The sequence below is a fragment of the Seriola aureovittata genome, chromosome 22 (assembly GCF_021018895.1).
Source record: "Seriola aureovittata isolate HTS-2021-v1 ecotype China chromosome 22, ASM2101889v1, whole genome shotgun sequence".
Taxonomy (NCBI): domain Eukaryota; kingdom Metazoa; phylum Chordata; class Actinopteri; order Carangiformes; family Carangidae; genus Seriola; species Seriola aureovittata.
In genome coordinates this window covers 12,451,163-12,477,097 of record NC_079385.1, presented here as the reverse complement: position 1 = coordinate 12,477,097, position 25,935 = coordinate 12,451,163, and the positions used below count along the sequence as shown (strand labels likewise).

General features: G+C 40.5%; 1 protein-coding gene across 1 annotated transcript; it reads right to left on the bottom strand.

The window, feature by feature from the left end:
• Positions 1-1,284: 1,284 nt before the first annotated feature.
• On the bottom strand, positions 1,285-25,808 carry ube2h (ubiquitin-conjugating enzyme E2H (UBC8 homolog, yeast)). The gene is made up of 7 exons (XM_056367736.1): positions 25,543-25,808; positions 10,185-10,261; positions 9,138-9,212; positions 8,980-9,019; positions 7,832-7,884; positions 6,367-6,495; positions 1,285-6,147 (listed from the first exon to the last, which is right to left on the bottom strand). The coding sequence occupies exons 1-7, from the start codon at positions 25,593-25,595 to the stop codon at positions 6,023-6,025; spliced, it is 552 nt and encodes a 183-aa protein (XP_056223711.1). The 5' UTR covers positions 25,596-25,808; the 3' UTR covers positions 1,285-6,022.
• Positions 25,809-25,935: the final 127 nt, after the last annotated feature.

Below are 25,935 nucleotides of genomic sequence, written 5' to 3'. Positions count from 1 at the left end.
GAACCCCTGCAAGAAGTTTGGTTCTGCCCAGGCTAATTGTTCAGTAGAGAAAGGGACTATATAAGCAGTTTTTGTGAGCTGAGAGAAGGATGTCTGTGCAGTTATGAGTGTTATGGTCGACATGTAACGCCTAATGCAACTGATTTACCCTGACTTTAACGTTGTCATAAGTTAGAAGCTGAAGCTATTGAATTATTCTTCATTTTAACAGGAAAATAGACGTTTAATGTCAAAACCTAGCTGCTGATGTAAATTTGACATTTTATTTCTTGCATAACTTTTACTGTTTCATTTTCATTTTTCGTTATATTTGTGATGGCCATATCTGAGTAATATGGTGGCCAAAGTTATCAGCTAATGTTACTGTCACCTTTTCATTTTACCTCAACCTTGAATCAGTGTAAGCCAAATGAAGCAGCTAAAGCTATTGAATAGTTTTCATTTTGAAAGGAAATTTCAAGCTAATGTAACTTTGACTTTCTCAAATCTTAGTATTCGATTGTTGATCACCAAATTACCAGCTAATGTTAATGATTTGTCTAATTTTAATTGTGTGTGGTTGGACATATCAGCAGCTAATGATGTTGAAAATATTATATTTTAACTAAATATTAGAATTAATGGCCAATTTAACAGGTAAGGTTATTGACAATCTTTCACATTCACTTTTGAATCATAACGCTGTAATTTTTTTCATTTTATTTTACTAGTGAACTGAAAACACTGGCAGGTAAAGTAATTGTCACAATTTCATTTCATATCAATTTTAAATTTAGCAGCTAAAGTTACTGAAAAGGTAATGAGATTTTATTTTATCTAAACATTAAATTTGTGGTGGCCATAGTTTGATGTTATTGAAAATATGACATTTTATCCATACATTATAACTAATGGCCAACTGAATGAACAAGCAGCTTGGTCAAAGTAACCCAACCAACTGGTGCGAATGAACCACTCAAAACACCTTTGACCCAGCATGAGCAACAATGTGTTTACAGATTTTAAAGAGTGCAGTGTCTTTGTATGCATCCCTCAAGACTTGCTAATCATTTATTTCACTGCTCTTGCTCTTGGCAACCAGCTCTGACTGTGATGGAAAATTTGCCAAACCAAAATGAGGGGAAATGATAAGATAAGGAACCCAAAGGATACATGTGAAACTCCATGTTAAATTTCTGCAGTGTGATTCTAATATCATTCATATTTCAACAACATTTAAGAACAGACCATACAGTAAAGTACACAGGGTTTGGCTTCAAATAGATGAGTCATCAGTCTCAGACAGACCATTTATACACATTGAATGTTTTATTAAAAAAGAAGTTATAACAGTTTATTTTATACACAACTATTTATGAGGTTATAAGCCTATTAATAGAGAGCATTTGTCTTTTTGACAAGCATGCCCACTTCACAATGCAAAGAAAAAAACAAGAGAAGGAGGGCAAAGAGGGTGATAAAAATAAGACCAAGGATGGACTTTTTAAAACAAAAAATAAACCTTTTTACTTTTAACCCTCAAGTATCACACACTAGGTACCAAATACAGAGTTTTTATAAAAAATCTGCCATTTTCCATGCTGTATGTGCCTGCTAAATCCCCTGATGGCAGCAGTAGGCCAGCACAGGGCACAAATCCACACAAGCACAAGACAGAATGGGAGGTGTGCACCAAAGCGAGCCTCGCCTCCACACCAGAAGCATGCAAGTGCACGAGGAGACAGTCAACACACAGGGGAGGTGATATTACAGGATCAGGCTGCTGGCTCTCTGCAGCTGTGCTGATAAAATGGAGAATGGGCCCTGGATGTCCTGTCTATGGATTAATGATAGACCAGTCCATTCAGTAAACTCAGGCCCTTCATCCTTCTTGTATCTGGCGGGGTGTGGGGGAGTGTGTAAGTAAGGTTGTAGAACTATGGCTCTATACTGGACTTTCTCTGCAGGTCTGCAGTTAGAATTTTGAGGCCCCATCAATTTCACCATGTGAAATCTAGTTATCTGCAGTCACTGTTTAAAACTGTGGGTAGTTAAGACATTGTTATCAGTAAGCCTGTGGTCTTAGAGCAGAAGAGGTGGAGCGGAGAAAGTCAAAAGGAAGTTAAATAAAAGTACAATAAACATGTTTTTCCATGCGTTTTCAAAATCAATTTAGAATTCAGGTTGCAGTGGGAAGCATACTCATTCACGGGTTTGAGAACATTTTCTTTAGTTCTTGAGTTAAAGACAACCTGAAACACAAAGACAGTAATTATTTCTTGAAACTGAGTAAAAGTGTAGGGATTAAAACAAGAACCAGGGAGGCCACTGAAGAGATCAGATGGTTGTCATGTTTACGAGAGCAACACCAGGCCACAGCTGAGTATATCATCAATTTATTGCCCAGCAGATGCAAATAATGCTGAAAACCAAACCTATGATTTTACTCCAACACAAGAATCTTGTTTCTGAAAAAGACAAAATATCATTAGTTCCCTGTTGCACCACTGCATAATAATGTGCTATTTTATTACAATTCTCAACTCAGATATACTGTATTTTCAGCACTCAAGTAGAATACTGCACAAATGTAAAGTAAAATAAGAATTCCAATCTGAATTTCTTAAAACAAAAAACTCAAATTTCAAGTTCTCATCAGTGTGATATTTAAACTGAACCATAACTTACAACAGTGGCACTTAATGATCAAGATTAAAAACAAAAAAAGGTTTCTTGAAAGAATAAATACACATTGATAGGCAGCTTAGACAGAAAGTACGAGCCAATTGTGAAACTGTGAATCTGCATACAGCCTTAAACGGTTTGTTCTGTTTGAATGGATGTGGATCCTAAACCTCACCACAAACACTCTCAGCACGTTAAACATTCACATAGCTTTATACTGCCTTGAAACATTTTAAATGTCACCAAAAAAAAAAAAAAAGAAAAGAAAAAAAAAAAAGTCAGCCCGGCAACAGTTGAAATGGCTGCATCCTGCCAGAAGCTAACGTCCAAAACTTCCCCCGGATGGATGAAAGAAATTATTACCCTATAACTTTAACCAGTCAAACTCTTCTGATAAATACTGGAAATTAAAAAGAAACTGAGGAAGTATCTCTGTTCTAAATCTGCATTCAAATGTGGTGATCACTTTGGGAGCAGAGCTGTGGTTTTAAATCATGTTTTTTGGAGAAAATCCAATATCTCGAAAGGGGCTGGACCACATTTTTGATTTCTGTACAGTTAGATCTATCAGGCTCACTACAGGTTAAATGTCACCCAAGTTTGAAATCACTCACACTCATCTGTACAATTCTGAATCTGCGAGAAGAGGACAAGCAGGCACGTCTATGGAGTATCTTACATATAACCACACAACAGACACTAACTAAAGGTCAGATGAGCAATGAATGCTTTATCAGGTAAGCATACCAAACTAGCTAACTCTATCTGTAATACAACCATATAGCATATGTTGTTTAGTTGAAGTCACCACCCAGTAAAACTAACTATCCTGACATGTCAAAAACACAGTTCAACAAATATTAGCATGATTTCCATCCTTTCAATACCTTATGGGTGAAAAATGTTAATCACTATGCAAGATACAACCAAAATGTATTTCAAACCTGAGCCATAAAAGTCTAACAAGCCTACATTAGCTCAAATACACCCAATGCCACTCAGCCCTGGGTAATTCCCCTAATCTGCAACAGAGTGAAAATTTCGATGTCAAATCACAATTTGCACAGGACAGATTGCAGGAGGAGGAGAAAAAAAAACTGTAAAAACAATGTGCTTCACTAGTTATTTTTGACCTTGATGGCTTTTTGGAAACATGGTTTTGGGGACTTCTTCACTAGGTCACAGGAGAGGCACAGAAGAGGGAGTTGCGATCCGAGGTAATAAGGTGACCTCCGGAGTATGACTCGGCCTTGAATCTCCCACTTGGGATCCACAATCTACCAAAAAGCAGCCAGTGATTCTTACTGCAATTTACCAAGTGAATACATTTCAAGGTTTTCTAGGTAGTTTGACTGCCATGTCAGCCGCGACAAGCAACACTCGGTCAGTGTTTCGGGCTCAACACTGAGTTTTCATGAGGCTACAGAGAGGTGTCTTATCACTGTACAAGGTAGATGCTGTACATAAAAAAAAAAAAAAAAAAAATCCAAACATGTTGGGCCCCCCCCCCCCCCTTATCGGGCGAAAAGTGTGAGGAGTACAAGAAAAAATAAGAGTAGGAAAAAAAAAACAGTCGAAACTCAAAGCTGCGATTGCAATCTCTTTCCACGCATCATGGATTACATCTCGACCCGCCACAACAAATCAACCATGAATGTATGACATGTTTTTTTCAGTTTTTTTTTTTTTTTTTTTTTTAGATAAGAAGTCAGATCTGTACATATGAAATTTAACGTTAAATTAATTCCCCTCAAATGAAAACTGTCACAAGCCTAAACATCATTTATTTGGCTCTTATTTTATAATCTTCTTCAAACTAGCGATCCAAACAGAGATCCAGGAAGGCTGACATAAAGTGTGGGATTCCATTCGGTGCAGTCAGGGTACATACCACAGGTCAGACCAATGTAAAGGGCATGCATTGGAGCAAACTCCAGGTAACAGTGGAATGTGAGGAGGAGTGATACTACACGAACCTGAATCTTCAATAAATCACTCTTCATTTTTTCTCAGATCCGCTCAGTAACCATATGACCATTTTTGTTGCTTTCACTTAAATAAAAACTGACTTTGGTGCTGGTTTTCTAAATTCACCAGAATAGGTGCTAATTACATTCTTTCTCTGTCTGAAAAGTTGTTCTTTACCAATAATACTTATAGAAATTTGTTTTAAAAGCAGGAGTACAGATGACTGAGAGACAGCGGTATCCTGCGCAAAGAGAATGTTTGGTGCTCGTGTGTTTGAGGTGCCTCTTAACAGAAAACTAGTACGAGCTGCATGAAATATGAAATTCATATGGTCAGATGGTTAAAGGGTAGCTCTGGTCTACCTTCAGTTCCCATAATACCAAGTGAGTCTGACCACAATCTTCACAAACGCCTCAGAGAAGAGCCGCTGCAATTTTTATTGCCTTTGTGCACCAATCTTCCGTACAGTTTATGCAGCTAGTGTGCGTTCCATCAATCAACGCTAAAAGCACCCGCCACATGCCTTTGTCACCACACTGTCACTCGCAATGTAATGAGACATGTTATTAATTAATTTGCTTTCCAAGACCTGACCTTGTTAAGCATTTATTTTGCACTGCACAGCGGCACATGTAGACAGGCAGCTGCAGCAGATCAACAAAGTGTAACAAAAAGTGAAGTAACAGCCAAGGTAGCATCCGAACTGAACCATAAAAGAAAGGCATCTTATTTTACTGACATGTCTCAAACAATATGTTGAAAAGGATATGCTTAGGCAGCCTTTAGGGTTGATTTATGAGAGTCTATAGTATTGGCACTACACATTTTGTATGTTTGTGGAAGGTGTACCAAGACACCTCGTGTGTGCGATTGTGCGCTTTAAAAAATACTGTCTTAACTACAGGTTAATATTGTAGCGCTGCACACCCAGGCAGGCGAGACCTAAGCAGCTCTGTAGTGGAGCAACTAATGAAATGTTGGTCAGAATCAATTAGCATTGTGGAAAAAGAGAGGAAACTAGGATTCAGGTCAAACTGGAAAGTTCTATTTTAAAAAGTGAAATCTGAGTACAGAAATGAGATGTTCACGGGGAGATTTCCTGCCTACGACTACATAACACATCTTAAAAATGTGGAGATGACAGGGAGAGAATGTGAAAGCATTTGCGAAATCTGCGTAGGGAGAAACAGCTACAGAATGGGAGGGTGTCTGTCAAACACACCAAAGGCTAGATATCCATAAAAATCCTTGTTTAGTAGTAATAATAATAATAAAAAAATCAACTTGTTTAAATATGAATATTATAAGTCTGCTTTCTCATGGTTAGGAAATCAAATATAGTCTCTGTGGGGGTTAAAGGAGGGCGCGGGATGGGGGAGCCCTCCTATCACTACAACTCCATGTCCTGGGCCTCGTCTTCTGAGAAATCAGACATGGAGCTTTCAGATGAAGAGTCGCCTGCCCCCTCTTCTTGCTCCTTCAGAGCCTCCTCTGTTGCATATTTCTGGATGTACTCTGTGGATGGAGAGATGTGTGCAAAGAGAATACAGAAAGAGAACATGGTCAGACAGCAGAAACTGCGAGCTAATGCTCTTAGCTGAGCAATGGTTTCCAGAAATTATAACATTATGTTGGATATTAAATTTGAAAAAATAACTTTTTCCAGGTGTGCCATGATCTAAGAATGTAAAGGGATCTAGGATCTACACCCAGCAGATCTTTATTAAGCTGAACCTTTGATTTTCTGCTTGTACTCCTCTGGCCGGTGAAGGTACATGGCAGCTGCATCTCCATTCAGGGGGTCGATGGGGTTTGGGTAAGCGAGCAGCTGGGGCAGGAACGACTCAAAGATGTTGGTCAGATCTGGGGAAGCAGACAACAAAATCTCATTTTACCCACAGAACATTTAACAGCAGATACCATCAGGCTTCAACCAAAATCTAACTATTAATCTGAAGGAACCTTATGGAGAAATGCACACATAACATTTGGCAATAATATGTCTAATATAAAGCTGCTGCCTCTTTTAAATGGTGACAGTAAAGCTCATAATGTATTTACAAGCATGTTAGTGAGTGACGACCATATGAAAAAGGATCAAAGGTGTATGGTGTGTATATACTAGCTAGCAGAGCACAAATGTAAAATCAGCCTGATAGCCTCACAGAGGCTCGAACAACATTAATCCCTTTCAGTAGCTCACTGCTAGCAGGCCTCAATTTTCTCTCAGAGCCGAGGCCTGGTGGAAAACCTGCAATTCCTGTCTCCTTTGCTAGGTGTCACTGTTGGGTCCATTCAAGTTGGGAAAACAAATACTTCCCTACTGTCTATTGTACAGCATTATCATGTTTAGACAATTCAATCAGTTGCTTTTGTTCCCTCCTTTTGCAGAGACTCATTACACACAATGCTTAGGTTGATTGGCCTATTGTTTCCATGTTAGTCCAATACGATTTGCTCTTTTCAAACACTTGACAACAAAATCTAAAGCATTTTACACAAGTTCAAACAAGGCCACAATATCACAAATGTAATCATTTAAAAAATGCCTGACTTGACTTTAAAAAAGGAGAACAAAGCAGGCAACCTGACCTGACAACATTAATAATTTAGAATATTAAAATCTATTCTCTTTCACATCACAACTCTTGAACCTGAATTAATTTTGAATCAAGATACTTTCTGTTCTGAATCATATACAGAACACTGGTGAGAATAAATAGGGAGGGATGCTATAACATCTGCTAGGGATATTACTGTAAAGTCATTTATATTGCTCAACAGCTATCTCATCCCTTTGGACCGATTGTAATGAGAAATTAATGGGGAAATATACAGGGAGAAGGGCACAGGGACATGGAGAGTAGTAGAGAGAGACACTGTGACAGTGAGAAGAGCAACTGGGTGAGAAACAGTAAACAATCACTGCCATCAAGACTATGTGAGCGTGTCACTCACAGCTGATACCACAGTTAATCATTCCTGTTGAAGGTGAATGTTTTCTGACCTTGCTGGGTGAGGGTATTACCTCATTAGTGTTCACTTCTCCCCTCAGTAAGTAGATTAGGGCCACTTGATAGCAAGTGGGCAGCAGGCACCTTTTTGGTGCTGATGGCACTGGGTCAAGTTCTTCACACATAATCACACAGACCCCAGTGAGGTAACTTAATATGAACACATACGCGGCGGGGCCACTCACCATAAAGGGCTGTCCATGTCTGGTTGATGACATCTAAGCACACCGTCCCTGACCTGGGAAAGCAAGAAGAAAACAGAGTTAGAGGGGTAAGTCCGAAGGGCGGGGAGAGGGAGGGTGTGTGTTGCCGTGTTCCTGCTCCGAGCATGTCCCATTTCAAAAATTGCTTCAAATGTGCCTGAAATTAGAGGACAAAGCCGGTTGAGTCCTTCCAGCTCTATCCCATAATAAATTGTGTGGCAGTCATATATACAATTCTTGTCAACTTGGAAAGTTGAGAAATACCATGTGACCAGGTTTGGAATCACCAGGTAATTGTGTTCAAATAGTTATAAGTCACTTAAGTATATACACAGTATGACTTTCAGTCGACCAATGAAAAAATTCACCTCACAGCTTAAATAACAGAAGCTTGACACAAACTGCAGAACTGTCTGTTCTTGACATGTTGAACACTTCTATAGAGAGATACTTTACTATTATATTTATGATGCACTTTATACAGTATTGACAGCTGTCCAGTATGTTTTGAATTGAAATGTTAAACTGCAAACTAGTTCTAGTTTACCACTGGTATTTATGTGAGCCATTTCCTGGTAATAAATATAACACTTTCACATGAGAATTGTTTTGTGAGGCTAGACTGTCTCTTTTGGGGAGGAGGCACAGGTTCAGCCCGTCATTCAGGTCCTCCCAGGGACCCACCTTCATGGCCTGTGTCCTTCAGAGGATCTGGGCACAAGGTAGTGGATTAATAGGCCCAGAGAAACAAAGAGCTCAGCCAGGTTGAATATTTGTGTGATGTGATTTGCTGCTGTTAGCTGACTGTGCCAAAAACTGGTGGTTTATACAATTAGAAGAGTAGCTCACAACATAAGTTGATCTTTTTACCACTTTCAAAGCCTAAAACTTGAAAAGGCAATATAGAAGCATTAGGAAATATTACTGAATACAGCCAATGATTAAATTTACAATGACAGGCCAGTTGTTTACAACTTAATCATCATCAACATCATCATCAAACTTATAATTTGATGTGTTTGATACTCAATATGTATTCATAAGCCAATAATTTACACTGCCAGTGTACTCTCAATGTAACCGAAAACACTCACACTTCACTGACAATTGAAAACATGATATCAACTTACGCTTCGTCAATGTTGGGATGAAAAATCTTGTTCATGAATCCTGAAAAAAAAAAAAAAGAAAAAAAAACCCAAAGTAGAAATGAGGACAGTATTAAAAAGTGAAGTGGAACCTAAAAAATGGGATCTTACAATAGATAATACAACACTAGGGTTCCTACCTATTGATGGCGATTTGAAAGGGTATTTGTCAGGAAGATCTACTCGCACCTTCCACACACCTCCCTCGTACGGCGCTGTACATGAAGAGGGGACACAAAAAAGGGAGAGAGAACACTGCTGAGGACAGGGGAAAGACTTACACTCGACTGAACATCATATTCCATCCTTCATGCACCCCAACAGATTTAGACACTGCAGGGTTATACAAGTTTTCTGCACTACTTTTTCCTCACAACAGTGAGGGGACCACTTGAGAACTGAGCTACACTTAATTTTATTTTATGCAGTAATATATATATCAGCCCAGGAGAATTTTTTACTTGCATATCACTTCACAAAATACACTGACATCAAAGAGGAGGAGAATGAGATTGTGAGTGTGTGATGCTCTGCCAGAATAGCTGTGTGTAACAAGACCCTCATGTGCCCTACTGAAACTGAACAGCACATAGATGACTGAAAACACACTCGCTGAGGATGAATGGCAGTGATCATGTGCATACACACAACAGTGCCCTTATTTGGCACAGTTTTGAGGAATCATAAATGGGGTCAAACAACCACTTCCTCTCTTTATTGATGTGCAAGTGGCAGCGGTTTTTAGTGTGACAGATGTAACGAACAGAATACGAAAGACGTGTTTCCTGCTGATGAGGCCATTGTCTTCATCCAAATTCCCCCCTCAAGCCTGGCTCCTCTCGGTTTTACACTTTGTGGTTTTCAGGCCTGAAACTGCCTGGCCTGCTGGGATGAACTTCTCTTCATGTTGGTAACATGTTACATGTTTGGCCAGAGAAAGGGGGCGGGGTCAATCGAAGAAGAATCAAGATCTCAAGTGGAGGACACGCAAACAAATGTTTCACGATTTGGTTGATGTTTCTTGGATGAAATGGATGGACATGGATGAAAACGCACCCTAAACCATAGACTTCTGGGACAAATTAATTATCCTGAGGAAAATTCAGCAGTGAATTAGGGAAGTCTTTTTTTTTAATGTCAGGACAAAAAAAATATGTTAAATCACGAAACAATCAAGAAACACTTACTTCCCTGTGGTCCGAAAAACTTCACTACAAATTCATTGAGTCCACTGAGGATGGTGACTTCATGCTTGCTCTCGATGCTGTAATGGCTGTTAAGGACAACTGCTTCATTTGACTGCACACACACAAACAAATACAACCTGAGTGACTAAAACGATGAACAGTTCTTGAGCAATATTCAGGGTCAACACCAATTTGGCCTGTCTAGAATGGTAATTCAGCTGCGGTTGTTTCCAGTGTAATACATCATCACATATTATGTTACAGCAAAGACATGAGCAGAGTCTGACCTTTTTCCTCGCTTCTACACAACATCATTCTTTCATATGACGCAGAGTTATGAAGACTAAAGAGGGAAATTATAGCTTTTGACAGATAGTGAAAACAAATCAATGCAGGAAAATTACACTTAGATTCTGCTCTGACCCCAAGTCCTGGAGACACACTGTCAATGACAATCAATAGCTTTGTGCCAATTTGTCATTGTGCACGCTGGATTAATGCCCCAGACTGAATGTGAAGTATGAGGGACAGCGATTCCAAAACAAAAAAAATATTCATGCACGCACGCACGCACGCACGCACACTCACTCTCACACAAACACACACGCACACACACACACACAGATTGGCCAGTAGATCATATTCAGCCATCCTTCAGAGCCATGCAGGCGTCCCTCCACCTGTCACCCTCTAAAAGCCCCGGTGGACATATAACACAAGTCCCCATAGAGAAACCAGAGTTCAGAAGGCCATCTCCTTACACAGAAGGTCTGAGATTCTACCAGTTTATATTACCACCCATACTGGTAACAAACCTGATATAAAATACCTATAAATACTTGCAGCATTAAATTAAAACATATAAAACAAAACTTTGCTTTTAGTCCTATGTACAAACTTAATACTGTCCGCGGGTGAACATAATAAACTCTTATATCATATGAAATTGTATCATTCATCACCTGATCAGAGTGGCTGTATTAGTGTAGGCTGTAATTAACCAAATAATCCGGGGGGCAGGCATTCTGACAGGGCATGTCAACAAACGTGCTGAGACGTGTCCATCTGTAGGGTCTCAACCACACAACCACTTTATATATAGTAGCTGTATGAGGCTTCTTTGCAGTTGAATACAGGTTGTGTTATTCATTTTACTTCAATAACTACGTGACGAGACAAACCTCACTTCCACTGTAAGGTTTAACGTTATCAATTTCTGACCAATTTAGTTGCAGCTTTGTGCTCTATAATTGGTAACAGCGGTCAATGCCAAAATTACTTGGATCTGACCATCTCCATGCAACAAACTGCAGATGATGTAGTTCGTATTAATCACAGGGCTCAACTGGCACAACTGTTTATAACTTCTGATTATGTTGCCGTTTATCCATTTCAATGTGAGTTACCTCCAAATATATTAAATGGCTGAGATTTAGAAAAACTGTATTTACCCAGGAGAAGTTTATTACGGTTAGCAGAGGAAATAATCATCCAGTGTTTTCTTCCACAGACATAATTACAATAATAACAAAACCCCAAAGAATGTTATCTTCTTCTATTCAGTGTCATGTGGATATGATGAACGCTTGCTCTCATCATTCTTGATCCCCTCTCTAACACAAATTCATCACAGAGAAATTATTTCTCTTTCATGTGAGCAGAGGGAAGAAGCACAGGAAATAAAGTTGAAGCAGAGAGAGACTTGGGGAGAACATGAACCAGTGTAAAAGAAAGAGAAAAATGAGAGCGAAATGAGAGTGAAAGACCAACAGACCACATTACAGACAGAAGGTGCAAGAGATGGGATAAAAATCAGTTTTCCATGCCACGCAGTAACAGCTGGCTTGTCAATCCTGATTGGGTGTGTATCCCATTAGCAGTAGCACTGACCCCCAAAGAGTTAAATCAAACTGGAGGTTATTTTAAGCTCTGGTTGAGTCTGCAAGAGCGGACTGAATCCCTGGCTTCAGCAAGGAAATGTGTCATTGTCAGACAGAGGAGGAACCTCTGTGCTCTGACTCGTGCTGGAGTCAAGGAGACATCGTGAGGCTCTTTGATACAAAGTCCAAGGCAGAGTGAACAGTCACTAACATCATGAGTACAACACTTGTCAAAAGCATGATAGCAAAACAACAACTAGCCCCATTCTTAAAGAAATTCTCCTCCTATGTCAGACTAGATGCATGATGTTTACATTCTGCTGCTCACCCAGTTCTGCCCTTCATGTAAGGACATCTATGAATGCACCTAACGAGTAGTGAAACCACTGGTGTGCGAGTTAATGTGTGTACGACCACGAGTGGGGGCAGCAATGCATAGAAGGGGGATGGTATGGACTGTGTGTGTTATGTTACGGAGGACAGCAGTGTAGCAGGGAGAGTATAAGCTATTAACGTGGTTGAATCAGCACTGACTATGCTGCTGGCCAACTGCCATTGGACATACTGACTGAGAGGCCAGAGAAGAACTGACCTGTCTGTTCAAAATGAGATTCATATATTTACCTTTTAGACATGTAATTGACATGTATGAGGAAAGGTTTACAGGATACAGTGATAGTAGAATGAGGTCACTTTAGAAGAAAGAGAAGGTCGGGGTCTTAGTGATCTGTAAATATTCTTGTAACCGTAGTGAGATCATGTGAGAGAAGGATAAGGAAGGGAAAGGGAGTAGCTAATATTGCACCAACTGACTTCTCACATACTGTTACCCTCACATGGTAATGATGCGAACACAAGTTACACACACACACACACACACACACACACACACACACACACACACACACACACACACACACACACACACAAAAGAATCACTTGTAAGCAAAGCAAAAATGCAGTCAAGAGTCACAAATAACTGTCTATTTTCTGTGGCTGGACTGAGCACCCTCCATCTATTCCACCATCACACATATAATCATTCACCAACCCTGCCCTCCTCACAAAACCTGCAGGTTATTCACATTAATACGGGTGTGGTCGTATGATGAACAACAAACACACACATTACTCAATATCTTTATCTTGAGAAATAATCTCAGGCTTTGATGTCAACTTCAACACTTTCACCTCATCCTCTCATCTGTGTCTTTGGTGAGGTCAACTCCAAAAATATGAATTCACTTTGACGGGATTCTGGCCATATTCCATGTAATCATCACACAGTGGTCTAACCCACCGCCCTTTTGTTACATACAGAGAGGCCCAAGGCTCCAAGCACTCATTCCTTCCACCCAGTAAATAACTACAAGTCACTGTCAACATCGGTTCCCTCTTACCGTGAAGGCGTTTTGCAGATCTGTTAAAACAGTTCCTGGTAGAGCTTGTAAATTCCCAGTTGTTTGATGGAGTGGGAGATGGACTGAGTGTGTAAGTTGACAAACAGCCGCTCAGCCAGTCAAACAGAGAGAGAGAAATACGTGGATGGTCCAAATAACTGGATCGGCAGGATATACAGTACATACTGTGACTTGCACTGCGCCCTTTTGTTTGGAGTTTTTGAATCAAAGTGACATGACACATTGTGTTCGACCAAGTGAAGGCAAAATGGGTTTCAACTTCATAGCCGACATGAAAGGAAGACGGCAGTTGGGTTATAAAGGATGCTTACATGCACATTAATATTACATTGTGTTTGCTGTGTAAATTCCAGTAAAGTGAAGTCAGTTCTTACATCAACACTCTAACAAAGCAGTTAATAATGACCTGAATGAGCCTTTTTCATGACACACACTCACACACACACACACACACACACACACACACACACACACACACACACACATATATAATCTGATACGCAGAGCCCAATCAGTCCAGAACATACACATACATTTTCTCTTCGCGGCATCTCAGACAACCCTGAAAGCCCTGAACTGTAACAGCAATAGTCTCCTGTGTTAATATTGTTTGACTGCCAGACTTTTTTCATACATTGACAAACCACTCACACTTGAAAACACTGTGTTGAAAGAAAAGTTCAGACAGAACTACCAATTAGCTCTTTGAAATGTTCCAAAGTTTATCCAAGGACCAAAGTCAATGTTATCCTGATTTTGAACTTTATAAAGCACATTTAAAGGCTTAAGTGCAAAAATATGCAGTAAATAGCATTTACGGTTGTGGTCTAGACATGTCTTGTTTTCATTTTAGTCCATTCAGGCCACTATCCCTGCCTGACCCAGGATCAAAATATCCCATCCTGACCAACTGCTTTCTAAGTACGGAAAACAAACATGATGGAGAATCATAAACAGCACTCTGTCAAACAATGTGGTGTCAACTATGCTTGAACATTTCCCTCCTTGGAGACAGAAGCTGTTGATTTGGTAAAAGGGAGGCACTGGCTAGTTTCAAAGCACGTCCGCGTCTCTCTCGTCTTTCTTTTGAGGGGAAAAAGGAGAGGAAAAGCCCACATTATCCTTTCATCAACAGGGTGATGTAACAAATTAAAAAAAAATCTCAACTTCTTATTTTCTTTCTAAAAACAATGCAATCAAAAATAGCCAACACGCTTTACAATAAGTATATCAGCACGACAACAAGAAAAAAATCTTCAAATATATACATCTGTATGTCTTTGGCATGACTGACTGACAGAGTCAGGTCAGTTTGGACTATTTACATCTTAGCATACAATACTCTGACCATCTGCTGACATCTCCAGCTTCAAGTAATCCTTTCAAAGGGAAGTTATAGAGCTTCTGGACAGACTAGGCTGAAATAACAGGAAAGGCAGCAAATCAAATAATCCCAAAGACATGAGGAGAGAGCTCGGTTACTGAATAACAAAAAGGGACACCATGCAGAATTTCCAGTTATTAATGGCACTGACCAGCGAGGATGACTGCTTCAGACTGGACATAAGAAGCAGTGCTTGTGTCTCAGACTGAGAAAGCAAAGCTAAGAAGTCTGCCTGAAAGACACTAAGAGTCCACACCCCCCCCCAAAAACCAGCAGGGAAGTGGAACATAAAACGAGAGGGTAGAAGAAGGTCAGCCAACCAAACAAAGGGCTGCAACAGGGAAGAAAAGAGCACGAGAAGATGATAAAGAGAGCTGCTGAAGAATGAAGTGAAAGACACATGGACAGGGTGATGCCAAAGGAGAGGCAGACAGAAAGTGATGCAGAGATAATGAAAGAAAAGAGCGAAGGCTGATCTAGCCTCATAGGCAGATCTGTGCATGTGAATGACATCATTACTGTGGACTGCAGGCAAATGATGATGATATTCCCGGTGAATACAGAACAGACACGTAATCAGACAAAATCAATGTCCGGATTTGATGATAATAGTTGGGACTCGATCCAGATTCCTAGGTGATTGATATTGCTAGAACTTAATTCACTGTTCTGAAGAATTTTGTTTGGAGCATGGTGATAAAATCAGAGTCAGAGGCAGAGGCATTATATAAATCTGTGTCATCTGTATAAAAATGTATCAATGCATCAGAAATATTCTAGGGACATTATTCATGATAATGAGAGTAGGATCAAGTCAAGAGCCCTGGAACACACTAACACCAGATTACCTGTACAAATGATTGTAACAAGGCAAGGTTACAGGTTTATGATGTAGTGTTTCTATTAGAGAAAGAATATCATTTAGTTAAGCAATCTATCACGCAGCATAGCTTCCTGTCTACTCGGGCTGGACTATGTAGTGTGTATGTTGACATATAGTAACCCCCAGAGTGTATACTGCAAAATCTATCTACACATCATAAATATATCCATTATATTCAATTGACTGAGGCTACAAATAGAGGCAAGGCAAATTCTTATGCCATATCCTACCACTGATGAATACTCTCTGAGCCCTGTCTCAGAGAGGCGAAATGCCTTGCTGCATACCTACATTAGATGAACTTTATGCTGACAGCAATTAGTCTTTGCTTGAGAGATGATGTACATTGGGATTGGATTATGACCATTTATCAATTTGCTTGTTTTAAATGGCAGAATAAACACTGTAACCTTCACACAGAGTAACTTGTTTAAGAGCACATCTTTGTTCAGAGATGAGGAACTCTGAGGCAGTAACCTTTCTTTCGCTTTCTCTCCCTCACACACAGACTGTGACGACAATGTACAATCAAAGGCCTTGCAGATGAAAGGCAGGAAATATAGCAGCTGTCCTCAGGGTGTAAGCAATGGGTAGGCTTCCTCCACCAAAAGAGAGACAACTATAGACTACCGAATGAAATGCACAGGCTAATATTCATTACATACAAAAAATAGAGAAAGAATGTTTATCCTTTAGACAGCAAGCTACATTTCGTACTAAGAGCAATAGAAATTAGCCTTGTTAGCTGAAATAGTAACAAAACAGAAAACAAATTTGCTACCAACATTACGACGACAACAAAGCTGTTCCTTCTTCTTCCTCCCAATATGGGCTCAGTGCCCACACTCTAATATGGGGCCTTAAAGAAAAAGAGCCAGAGGAAAATGAAATTCGCATGCTTTAGTGTGTGACCATAGGTGCAAGAGGGTTTGCTCATTCGCAGTCTCTGCTGGCATAAACCTTTATCTATACATGCGCCCTAGTCTGTTTGTAAATGTGCCTGTGTTTTTGTTTTCAACTTTCTATGTATTAGTGCACTGCACTGAGCCAAGCAGGATTACTGTGTGACCTCCACTACTCTCTGCGGCCTGAAAACAGAGGCAGCTAGTGTAGCACAGCAACCATCCTGCCACAGCAGGCAGAGCCAGTGATAGGCAGGGTGTTGCTGTGAGAGTGTGATTTAATCAGCTCACCACCAAACAAACACCGTTCTCCCCTGCAGCCGTCACCAGCCAACCCCACTGACCCACTCCTCTTCTCTCTCCCTCTCATGCTGAGGCCAACATTTTCCCCCATCTGTTTACTTTCTTTTATTGCTCATTAAGTCGGACTCTCACTACTTAATTTTAATGCAGATTTAGAGGCTGACTGAACCATTTCAACCGTTAGAAACTCCCTAAAAACCCCAGCTCACTCACTCTGTAGACAGCGAATCCTGTGAATACATGGTGAGCTAAAGGGAGACGAAAGTGAGAGTGAAGAGACAAGAAGCCAACAGCTCCCATTCATTCAGACTACAGATGGCTCAACACAACTTTTTCATTTACAATATTGATATAATGACAGCCAGTACAGTATGTGCTTTTACCAATCTGATTTTTTTTCTTCCTATTTTAGATTTATGAAGCTGTTAATGAACAAGCAGTATTCAACTTGGCCGTTGCTAGGATTGCCATTATAGCAACAGCAGCTTAGCCACTAATTTTCCCAAGTTTATAAAAGAGGAGATTCATTTGCAGCTGCAAAGAAGCTAATCATCAGGCCCGTTTGACAGACCAGAAATGTCACAAATAGTACTTAGTGTTCTTTACATCTGGGTGTTGGTCAATGGTAGAACAGCAGTACAACGCTAATAGGGCGTTTAAATATGTTTGCCTGACTGATTTGGAAATAGTGACGCACTCCCCTGCACTGGACTCATGGAGCCTAATGCTATGCATACTGCCAGTTATTCATGGTCCCAAATCTGATTTGGACAAGCTCTGCAACAGCCACAGCTCCTTAGCCCAGTTCCCCGACTGTCAATGTATGGCCTGGTTGTTCTCAGCTGTCCTATGAGGCAATGGGGTCCTGGCTGGCTCTGATAAAAGAGGTGTACTAGTATGATAGTAACAGCCCTGCGGTCATGCCAGCTGCTCTCACTTCCCCTTTTTCCTGCCCACATCTCACAAGAGATACAAGATATCTAGCTATGTAAACCTGTAGCTAGAGGGTGTCTTAATAACCTGTACTACAACATACATGTTAACAGGTTAAGCACATGATTGTTCTATGTGGAACCAAGACAAATGAATTGGCCACGAGACATCAAACAACCTTGAAAGACTAGCCTAGAATAATCATGACAAAGCTCACGTTTACTGACACTATGATCATATTATTCTAAAACTATATAGTTGGATGTCTGCAAAGTTGTCTACAAGCAAACTTAGGAGATCAAGAGATTCTGCAGGACATGCAGCTTTCTTTAGGTCAAGATAAAGGCATAACATGGGACACATTAACATGCATTAACCTCTGCTTATCACTGAGAACACAACATTAGCTTTATTGATCCCTGACAGGAAATTGGTTACAAATGTGACAAACTTTAACCCTGAACAAACTAACTGTTATCCCTGTTACGTTACTGCTGACAGTTGGCTGAAAAAAACAACAACTATACTGCGATTAAATAAAATTTTGGTCAGATGGTTTAGAAATTCTTATGGTCACAGTCATGAAGCTTCACACTGAGTTTAGTGACAATCATAATGAAACCTGTGCTATAGGTTAAACGTTATTAAGCTGTGGTACTGGTCTGTTTCCCACTACTAGCCACTTTGAAAGGTTACAGTATGTTTTGTAATGATTACATTTAGGTAACTACAAACAACTGTGCCAGCAAAATTGATTCCAGCTGGTTAGTTTCCTGCTGTTATCGCATCTTCTTATCTGCTATTTCACTCAACGTTCACTCAAGTTTAAAGAGCAAAACATGCAGAAGAACGTACGTGTGTTTAATGTTAACAGGCTGTGCTTTGGACAGGTCACAGGTTTGGTTGTGTTTCAGAAAAACAAAGCAGCATACTTCACTGTGATGACATCTATTCCAAAATGTTGAATCTAAATGACCAACTATCCTTTCAACGTCTCAAGTGTGGTGTTATCACGCAAAGCTGGGCTTAAACTGTCTGTTCTGAAAGCATCCAACTCCTTCTGACACATTAAGGGTTTGAATACTGATGGAGCACTTGGTGCCAGCGTGTGCGGTCTGTGCGAAAGAAAAACTCCAAGCAGGTTTTACATATCAATGGACATATGGCCCCAAAGGCCTGACTCACTGAAATCCACATGTAAATGTCTGGTAGCTGTTAAGAGCTGCACTCATTGGATGGTGGATGGGAAGTTAATTAACTCTAAGAATACCACAGTTTCATTTCTGCTGATGACATCTGCAATTTTAACACATAAAATATATGATATGTCAAAGAACTCAGTCTCCAACTGTAATTATTATACTTTACAATAAACAAAAAAGCCAATGTAAAACTTTTGAGGTAGTCTAATATGTTGAACCTGTGTACATTTTACCTCGTCTCATTTATAAGTGCTCACAAGACAGCATTTTTTCAGCTCAGGACTCAGGACAGGTTTGAAATTTTAAATCTAAAAGCTGTTTTTCCAAAGCACAATTTTCATTTTGCCTTATGCGCATGAAGTGAAAAAATATAAAAGGTGTACTTTTTTGAAATCACCTTAAAAAAAAGAAGGAAGCAAAAAATACCAAGCTCAATGCCCAACAGTTAACCCAAATACCATAATCAATGCAGTGCTATGCAGATTTGGTTTCCATTAGATATGGGCCTCAATACACTATGCTAGCTCAGCGCTACCTCCCTGTGTGAGAGCTGGGGTAGCACTGTACAGCACAGGCTAAGTTCTTTGTCTTCTCCGGTGAGGGATGAGAGCCCACCCACTGCAATCAAATGTGAAATCTTCAGCTGCTCCTCTTCTCAGTCCTTCACTAAATCAACAGTCTATTTACAGCAATAGCACAAACTCTCTGTGTGTATGCTCGCGCCTGAGCTGTGTGCATGTACACACAAACCAAATGGCCATTAATGATCACAAAACTGAGCCAGGGCAGGAGAAACAATGACCTAAATTTGAAGCAACTGTCTAATGAGCAAATCTAACAGACAAGATTTGCTATCTGTTGTAAAGACAAAAAAAAAAAAGCCTGAATTTCAACAGTGACATGTTGAGGAAACTGCTAACAAACCAGAATTTCAGCACAGTGAGGGATAGACACAACTAATTTTATCAACTTGATACAGACAAGAGGCGCACAGAGGCAGATAGTCAAGGGTGTGGATAGTGTAGGTTGCACTTTCATGATAAGGCTTATTTGCTTCATAAATAAGCTATTTTAGCCTAAACAAAAGGATAACACAAAAAAGTCAGCACTTTCAGGCAACTGGATTCAGTGTCACTGGCCCAGATGACCAAACATGCTATCGTCACCCTTCATTTTCCACATTAAAGCAGCAGTGGACGTGAGCGGCAGAGGCAGGCTGAGCTCCCCAGTGCCAGAAACAAAAAATCATGCGAAACAAAGAGAGGAACTTCGGTCCATCTGTTTTTCTACGGGAACTCAGCCATGCGTGCAGGAAGCTTCACTGTTTGCACTATGGGATTAACAGTGAGGACCTCAATCTCCTACTGTCAGAGATGCCTTGCTCCTGGACCCCCAAAACGCAACTGTCAATCAAGGTGGGGGGCCCCTGACTAGACGGGGCCTGATCCACAATTTACTAGGTTACCTTATGTTCACTCATGAAGAAATAAAAAGGAAAAAGAGCAGGAGCTTCCTTTGGGCCGGATGATGTAGCATATTTCTAAAAATACCTGCATGGACATAGACAAAGGCATATGTACACTCACCAATCACCAAAAATCAGATGCAGATAAAGAAAAGTAGAAACAGGTTGACAGGAAGACATAATCAAGACAAAAAGCAGTAGACAAAAGGGGCTTCAACTCAACATCAGTAAGCTATGCAGTAAGATGTACATGACATCGTCAAGAATCACTGTATGCCAAAGTTTTTTCTTTTTGTAGCAAATGAAGAAAAACATTTTTTCCTGCAATTTACATTCTTTTCATCACTTTCCACACGCACACAGCCCAAGAACCACCACATATAAATCTTAAGACATACACTGTCATTGACTGTATATAAAACAAAACCATTTAAATTAGGTATTATGTTTTCAGCTTTCACAGGACATGGAGACACCATACATATCTCAGTTCAGCCCTCTTAATTCCATACCATCACTGGTTGAGTATGTATGGTAGGTGGGCCATTCCCTACATGGTCTTAGTCAGTGTTTGAGCTTCTTACTATGGATTATATATTAACCTTGAGGACATGGCTACGGTAAACTCCCATCTGCAGACATACTGTAGACTCCCAAGCAAACAACATATAATTTGACTGACTCAAATTACAACATCTGTTTTATGTTCTTGTTGCATTTAACCCTACAATATGTTTGCTGTTACCATAATGTAAAATGGCACTGGGGGGTTACACGTTTTCTATAAATGTCTTGTTCTAGCTTTTTTGTCTACTACTATGAAGTAACCTCTATTACACAATTATAACAAAGCACGTTGTTAGTTTATGCAGCTGCATCATCCAACCAGAGCTTTCCCCATTCTCGTCATGGGTTCATCATGCTCCTATTCATTCAGTCAATCTCTGTCAGGAACAGGCAGAAAACTGCTAGCTCCTTCCCTACAGTAAACCGCACCTAGTTGGTTCAGTCCCGCAATAATAGCGCTGGGTGCAGATTAGCTGCCTATGACTGTGTGACACAGCAGCGGGAGGTGGAGGTCAGAGGGGCTCCATGTAAACGGGAAACACAAAAGACTCTGCCGCTGATGCCATCCGGATGTCATGTTACAAGGGCACAATGGGGCTGAAACACCAAGCGGAGAGGAGAAAAAGCTCAGGATTGGTATTCTACTCATGGAAGGTGGAGGGATGTGGTGGGGAAGGGAGTGGGGGAGGACATTAAAAAAAACAAAACAGGGAAGAGCTGGACACTGCCCCTACATGCCTGCCCCGATTGTGAACAACTGAATAAATCAGGATTGCTGAAGGCCAAGTACTGCCTCAACAGTCACTCCAAGAAAAAAAGGATGCTTGAAAAAAAGAAAAGAAAAAAAAAGAAAAAGAAAATTCAAACTCACCTTGAATGGTGAAAGAAGAAGCACTAACAATGACACATAACATACTTTCATCATCTGATAATTCTGATTTTGGGTGAAATGACACATTGGTAATAATACCAATGTATCATGATGGATACTGGGACATGATGGATACTGGGGCCGATGAAGCACGCAGCACCCCTCCCAACAACTCCCCCCAGTCTCCAATATAATTCACTGGTGGCCATGCTTCGCAGAACTGCTATCCAATCACTATCACACCTTCTAGCAGCAACTGAAAGGTTGAAAAGTACAGCTGAAAGGCATTTTTGTTTACATAAAATGTCTAATGTAATGAGATTTCTTATATGAATAAATACACACCTCTTCAGGTCTTCAGGCTCATGATACTGTTAAGATAAGTATTTCAAGATAACAATGGAAATATTATACAAATACACTTTCTCATATTCTTCCTGTTATTCTTGATTTATATAAACTGTTGTCAAAGAACCCTACACATTTCCTATTATGTCCCATTTACTGCATTAAAATCCATAGGCCAGACACCACAAGAGCCTGTGTTAGCATTCACAATAGGCTTAGTCCTTTGTAATCTACCTGTGCTCAAATTCCAGCAGCTTACTGCTTGAAAGCGTTTGTAAAGCGAGTAGACCAATGATGAATACATGCAAATAATAGCACATCTACCTACACAGTATGTGCAGTCAACCCCACACAATAAGCTGAATGTAAAGCTCTTTTAAATGACAAACTCGACTAAGACTCTTGTTCAAGAGCACTATGTTCTAAAACTACATCAACATGTCCAAGAGCGAGACCAAAAAGCCAGTGGCCAGAAGTTATGCAAGTAATTAGAAAATAACCCTAATTTAAGGTTTGGGAATACTGTCTGGCAAATACTGGACAATAAACAAGTTGTCTCTTGCCACTCAACGCAATAAGTTTCCAAAGGAGGGGGTGAAAAAGTAGGGAAAATATAGAAAAAAAAAAGGTAAAGTCAGTGTAAACCAACACTTAATACCTTCTCCATGACAATTTGATTAAATAGTACAAAGAGTTCAGGCAACTAGCACGCAAACACAAAGACTGTACATTTGGTGCTAAAAGCAGGCTGCCATCCATCGCCCTGGCTTAGGACAAAGGTAAAACCCAGTGATACTACATGCTGAGGTCATTCTGACATTCATTTTCATGAATTCCCTAATGGCCTCCGCTCTAGATTCTCAGCTCTCCGGTGGCCGCAGCAAATTAGTGCGTGAGGGCTCTCAGTGTCAGCACATAAGAAAGAGGCTGCTCCTGTCTAAAAGGCAGTGTGAGTTTCAGGTTTTGGTTACACCAGAGGGAGACGCGGGGATAAGGAGCACAGAGAGGAGGTTGTTACTGGTAGTTTTGCTCTGGGGACACAAACAGAAGGAAGGAAATATTGCCCATACCAGTAACGGGGAGCATTCCCTACTTCAGCTCAACAAGACGGCCTAGTCAGCAGTGAACCCATGTGCTGTGTAAGCCAGTAAATCTCAGTTCTGTAGACCTACTTTTAAACGCACATAGCTGTTCTCCTTAACATTTGCTGACCACTGCTCACCCATGGTATCCTAAAACACACAGGTCATTGTATGGAATTGAGCAGGTGGCATAAAGCAAACCTGCTCTTGCCTGTCAGTCAAGAAGCTCGAGAAGTAGAGGGGGTGTAATACAACTGCAAGGCTGGGTGTGTGTGTGCGTGTGCTGCAATGCCTAAAAACTCTTGCTCTGTCTGTCTCAACACTCATGCTTCATAGCCTACACATAAGAGTGTGTGTGCGGGGGGGGGGGTGGGGGGGTGGGGGGGGGGGGGGGGGGTGGGGGTGGGGGTGGGGGGGGCAAGAAACTTGCTCAAACAAGCACTGTTGCTAGCTAGCAGACGTAACAAAATGCCTTCAGCAACAGGCCAAAATAACAAGGGAAATGTAGCTTGAAAAGAACAAGCTACAGCCTCCTTGTTGATGTGTATTCACATATTGCAGCCATATGCAGTCTAAAATGTATGGGCTAGTGACATTTTAACCCTAAATTGGTGGTATGAGGCAGGATGTATTATGAAATGCAGAGTCAATATTGCTTAAGTCAAATATGTCTATATTTGTACAAATAGCTCTAAATACAGTAGGTCTTCAATTTAATTAAAAACTTAAAAGATCAAACTACCTAGACTTTCAAACTCTCCCTTTTTAAACATTATGTTGACCCTGTTGGGACATCTTCTCCTTGTATTTGGTTTGTTTTGACCAGCCCAGTTCTAGCCCCATATTTGACTAAGCTTTACTGCCATCCCATCAGCTGTTCTAAGTCCCTCCCTCTTGTGGTTTCCGGCTAGTAACAGGCTACCCAATCATTAAGCTGGTTTCCACTGTGCTGGGACAAAAACAAAACTACTTGTTCACACTGTTCCTCTAGAACACAGTATGGACGGGAAATGTCTTGCTATGGTTTATTTTTAGAGTCAATCTGTCATCCCTAAGTGAACTGGAACATATAAATTAGCAGTATAAAAGAAAAGATGGTGACAACAACTTGAAATCAGAGCACACTAGATGTTGCCTAAAAGTTCAAGCATTCCACAGTGAAAACGACCACAGGCTCGTGACACCTGCTGTATCACTTAACAAAACAGCTGCCATACTCACTTCCATTTCCAATATTTGTAAAATAACAAATTATAACCACTGTAAAAAATTATACAAGTTAGCCTTCCACATGTTTGCCTGCAGACACTGAAGTACAGTGAGACACACAGATCAGGTGGCCATTTTGATGTTGAAATTAACCAGCACACTAGCAAGCCAGCTCAGCAGCGTTACAAGGTAACATTTCAAGTGGCAGATGTAATAACACAATCTCAAAACCCTTGGTAGGGTTACAAAGCAAAGCTAGTTAGACCCAGGATGATTCTTGCTGAAATAACGCCAACGTTTTTTACGAGAGTAGAACAAAAGACAACAGCATTTACATTTGACGGTAGCCTTACGTTATGTAAACAAGCTCCTGTGTCAACGTGTAAAGGGGCAGTTTGACTTCACTCCCCTAACAAACAACAGGCTGGACAAAGAAACCAAATCGCCATAAGGTGTTTTATATAGTCTACCGCTGCCAGATCTATTGGTGGTGCAACAAGATGAAAGACATTCCTGTAAAGGAAGAACAACGTTAGCGTCTGTTCGGCTGTTGCAGTAATTTTCAAATATAGACAACAAGCGAGACAGCTAACGTTAATGTTACAAAATGCTGTGCTGGAAAAATGCTGAAAGGACATGGGACCGATCTGATTAGCTAATACAGCTGTCCCGATGAGCGACTGAAGGTTCGCAGGACAGAAATAGCTAACACTTGGCTTTGCTAGCAAAATGTTGTTTACACAAAAACACCAGTCATTCACAATGAAAGCCCCGTCTTCTTTGGATTAGTAAGACAAACAAGCAGCATCAATAAAAAGGGTTTGCACATATCATATTTCTACATACACCAGGACATAGCTGACTAGACAGCGACTGAGAAGACAGTTGTTTATGTTCAGAAAGGATACAGTTTCACCACATCGGTATCCATTCGCCTTTTACCCGGACTTGGAGACGACATTTTTGCTATTTCCACCGCAGAACACCAGTGAGTAAACTGAAAGCTAGCCCCCGAAACGCTAGACAGCCTAGCAAACGGTACTATCCGAAAGTTAACATTTGCTTTCAGAAATGTTCACAGCAAAACGTCTTCACAGTTCAATGTCTCCCTGTCCTAATGAGTAGCCGAGCTAACGTTAGACGTCTGCTGTTCACTGCCTCTCAGCGTTCTGACCATGGTTCTGACAAGCTAGGATCCCTCCGCGGACAACGTCATACATGTGCGACGAAACGTCACTATAAATTGTAATTTTGTAGTTTTATTTAGAACACCTTTGCATTTCTAGCTTAAATTTCATATT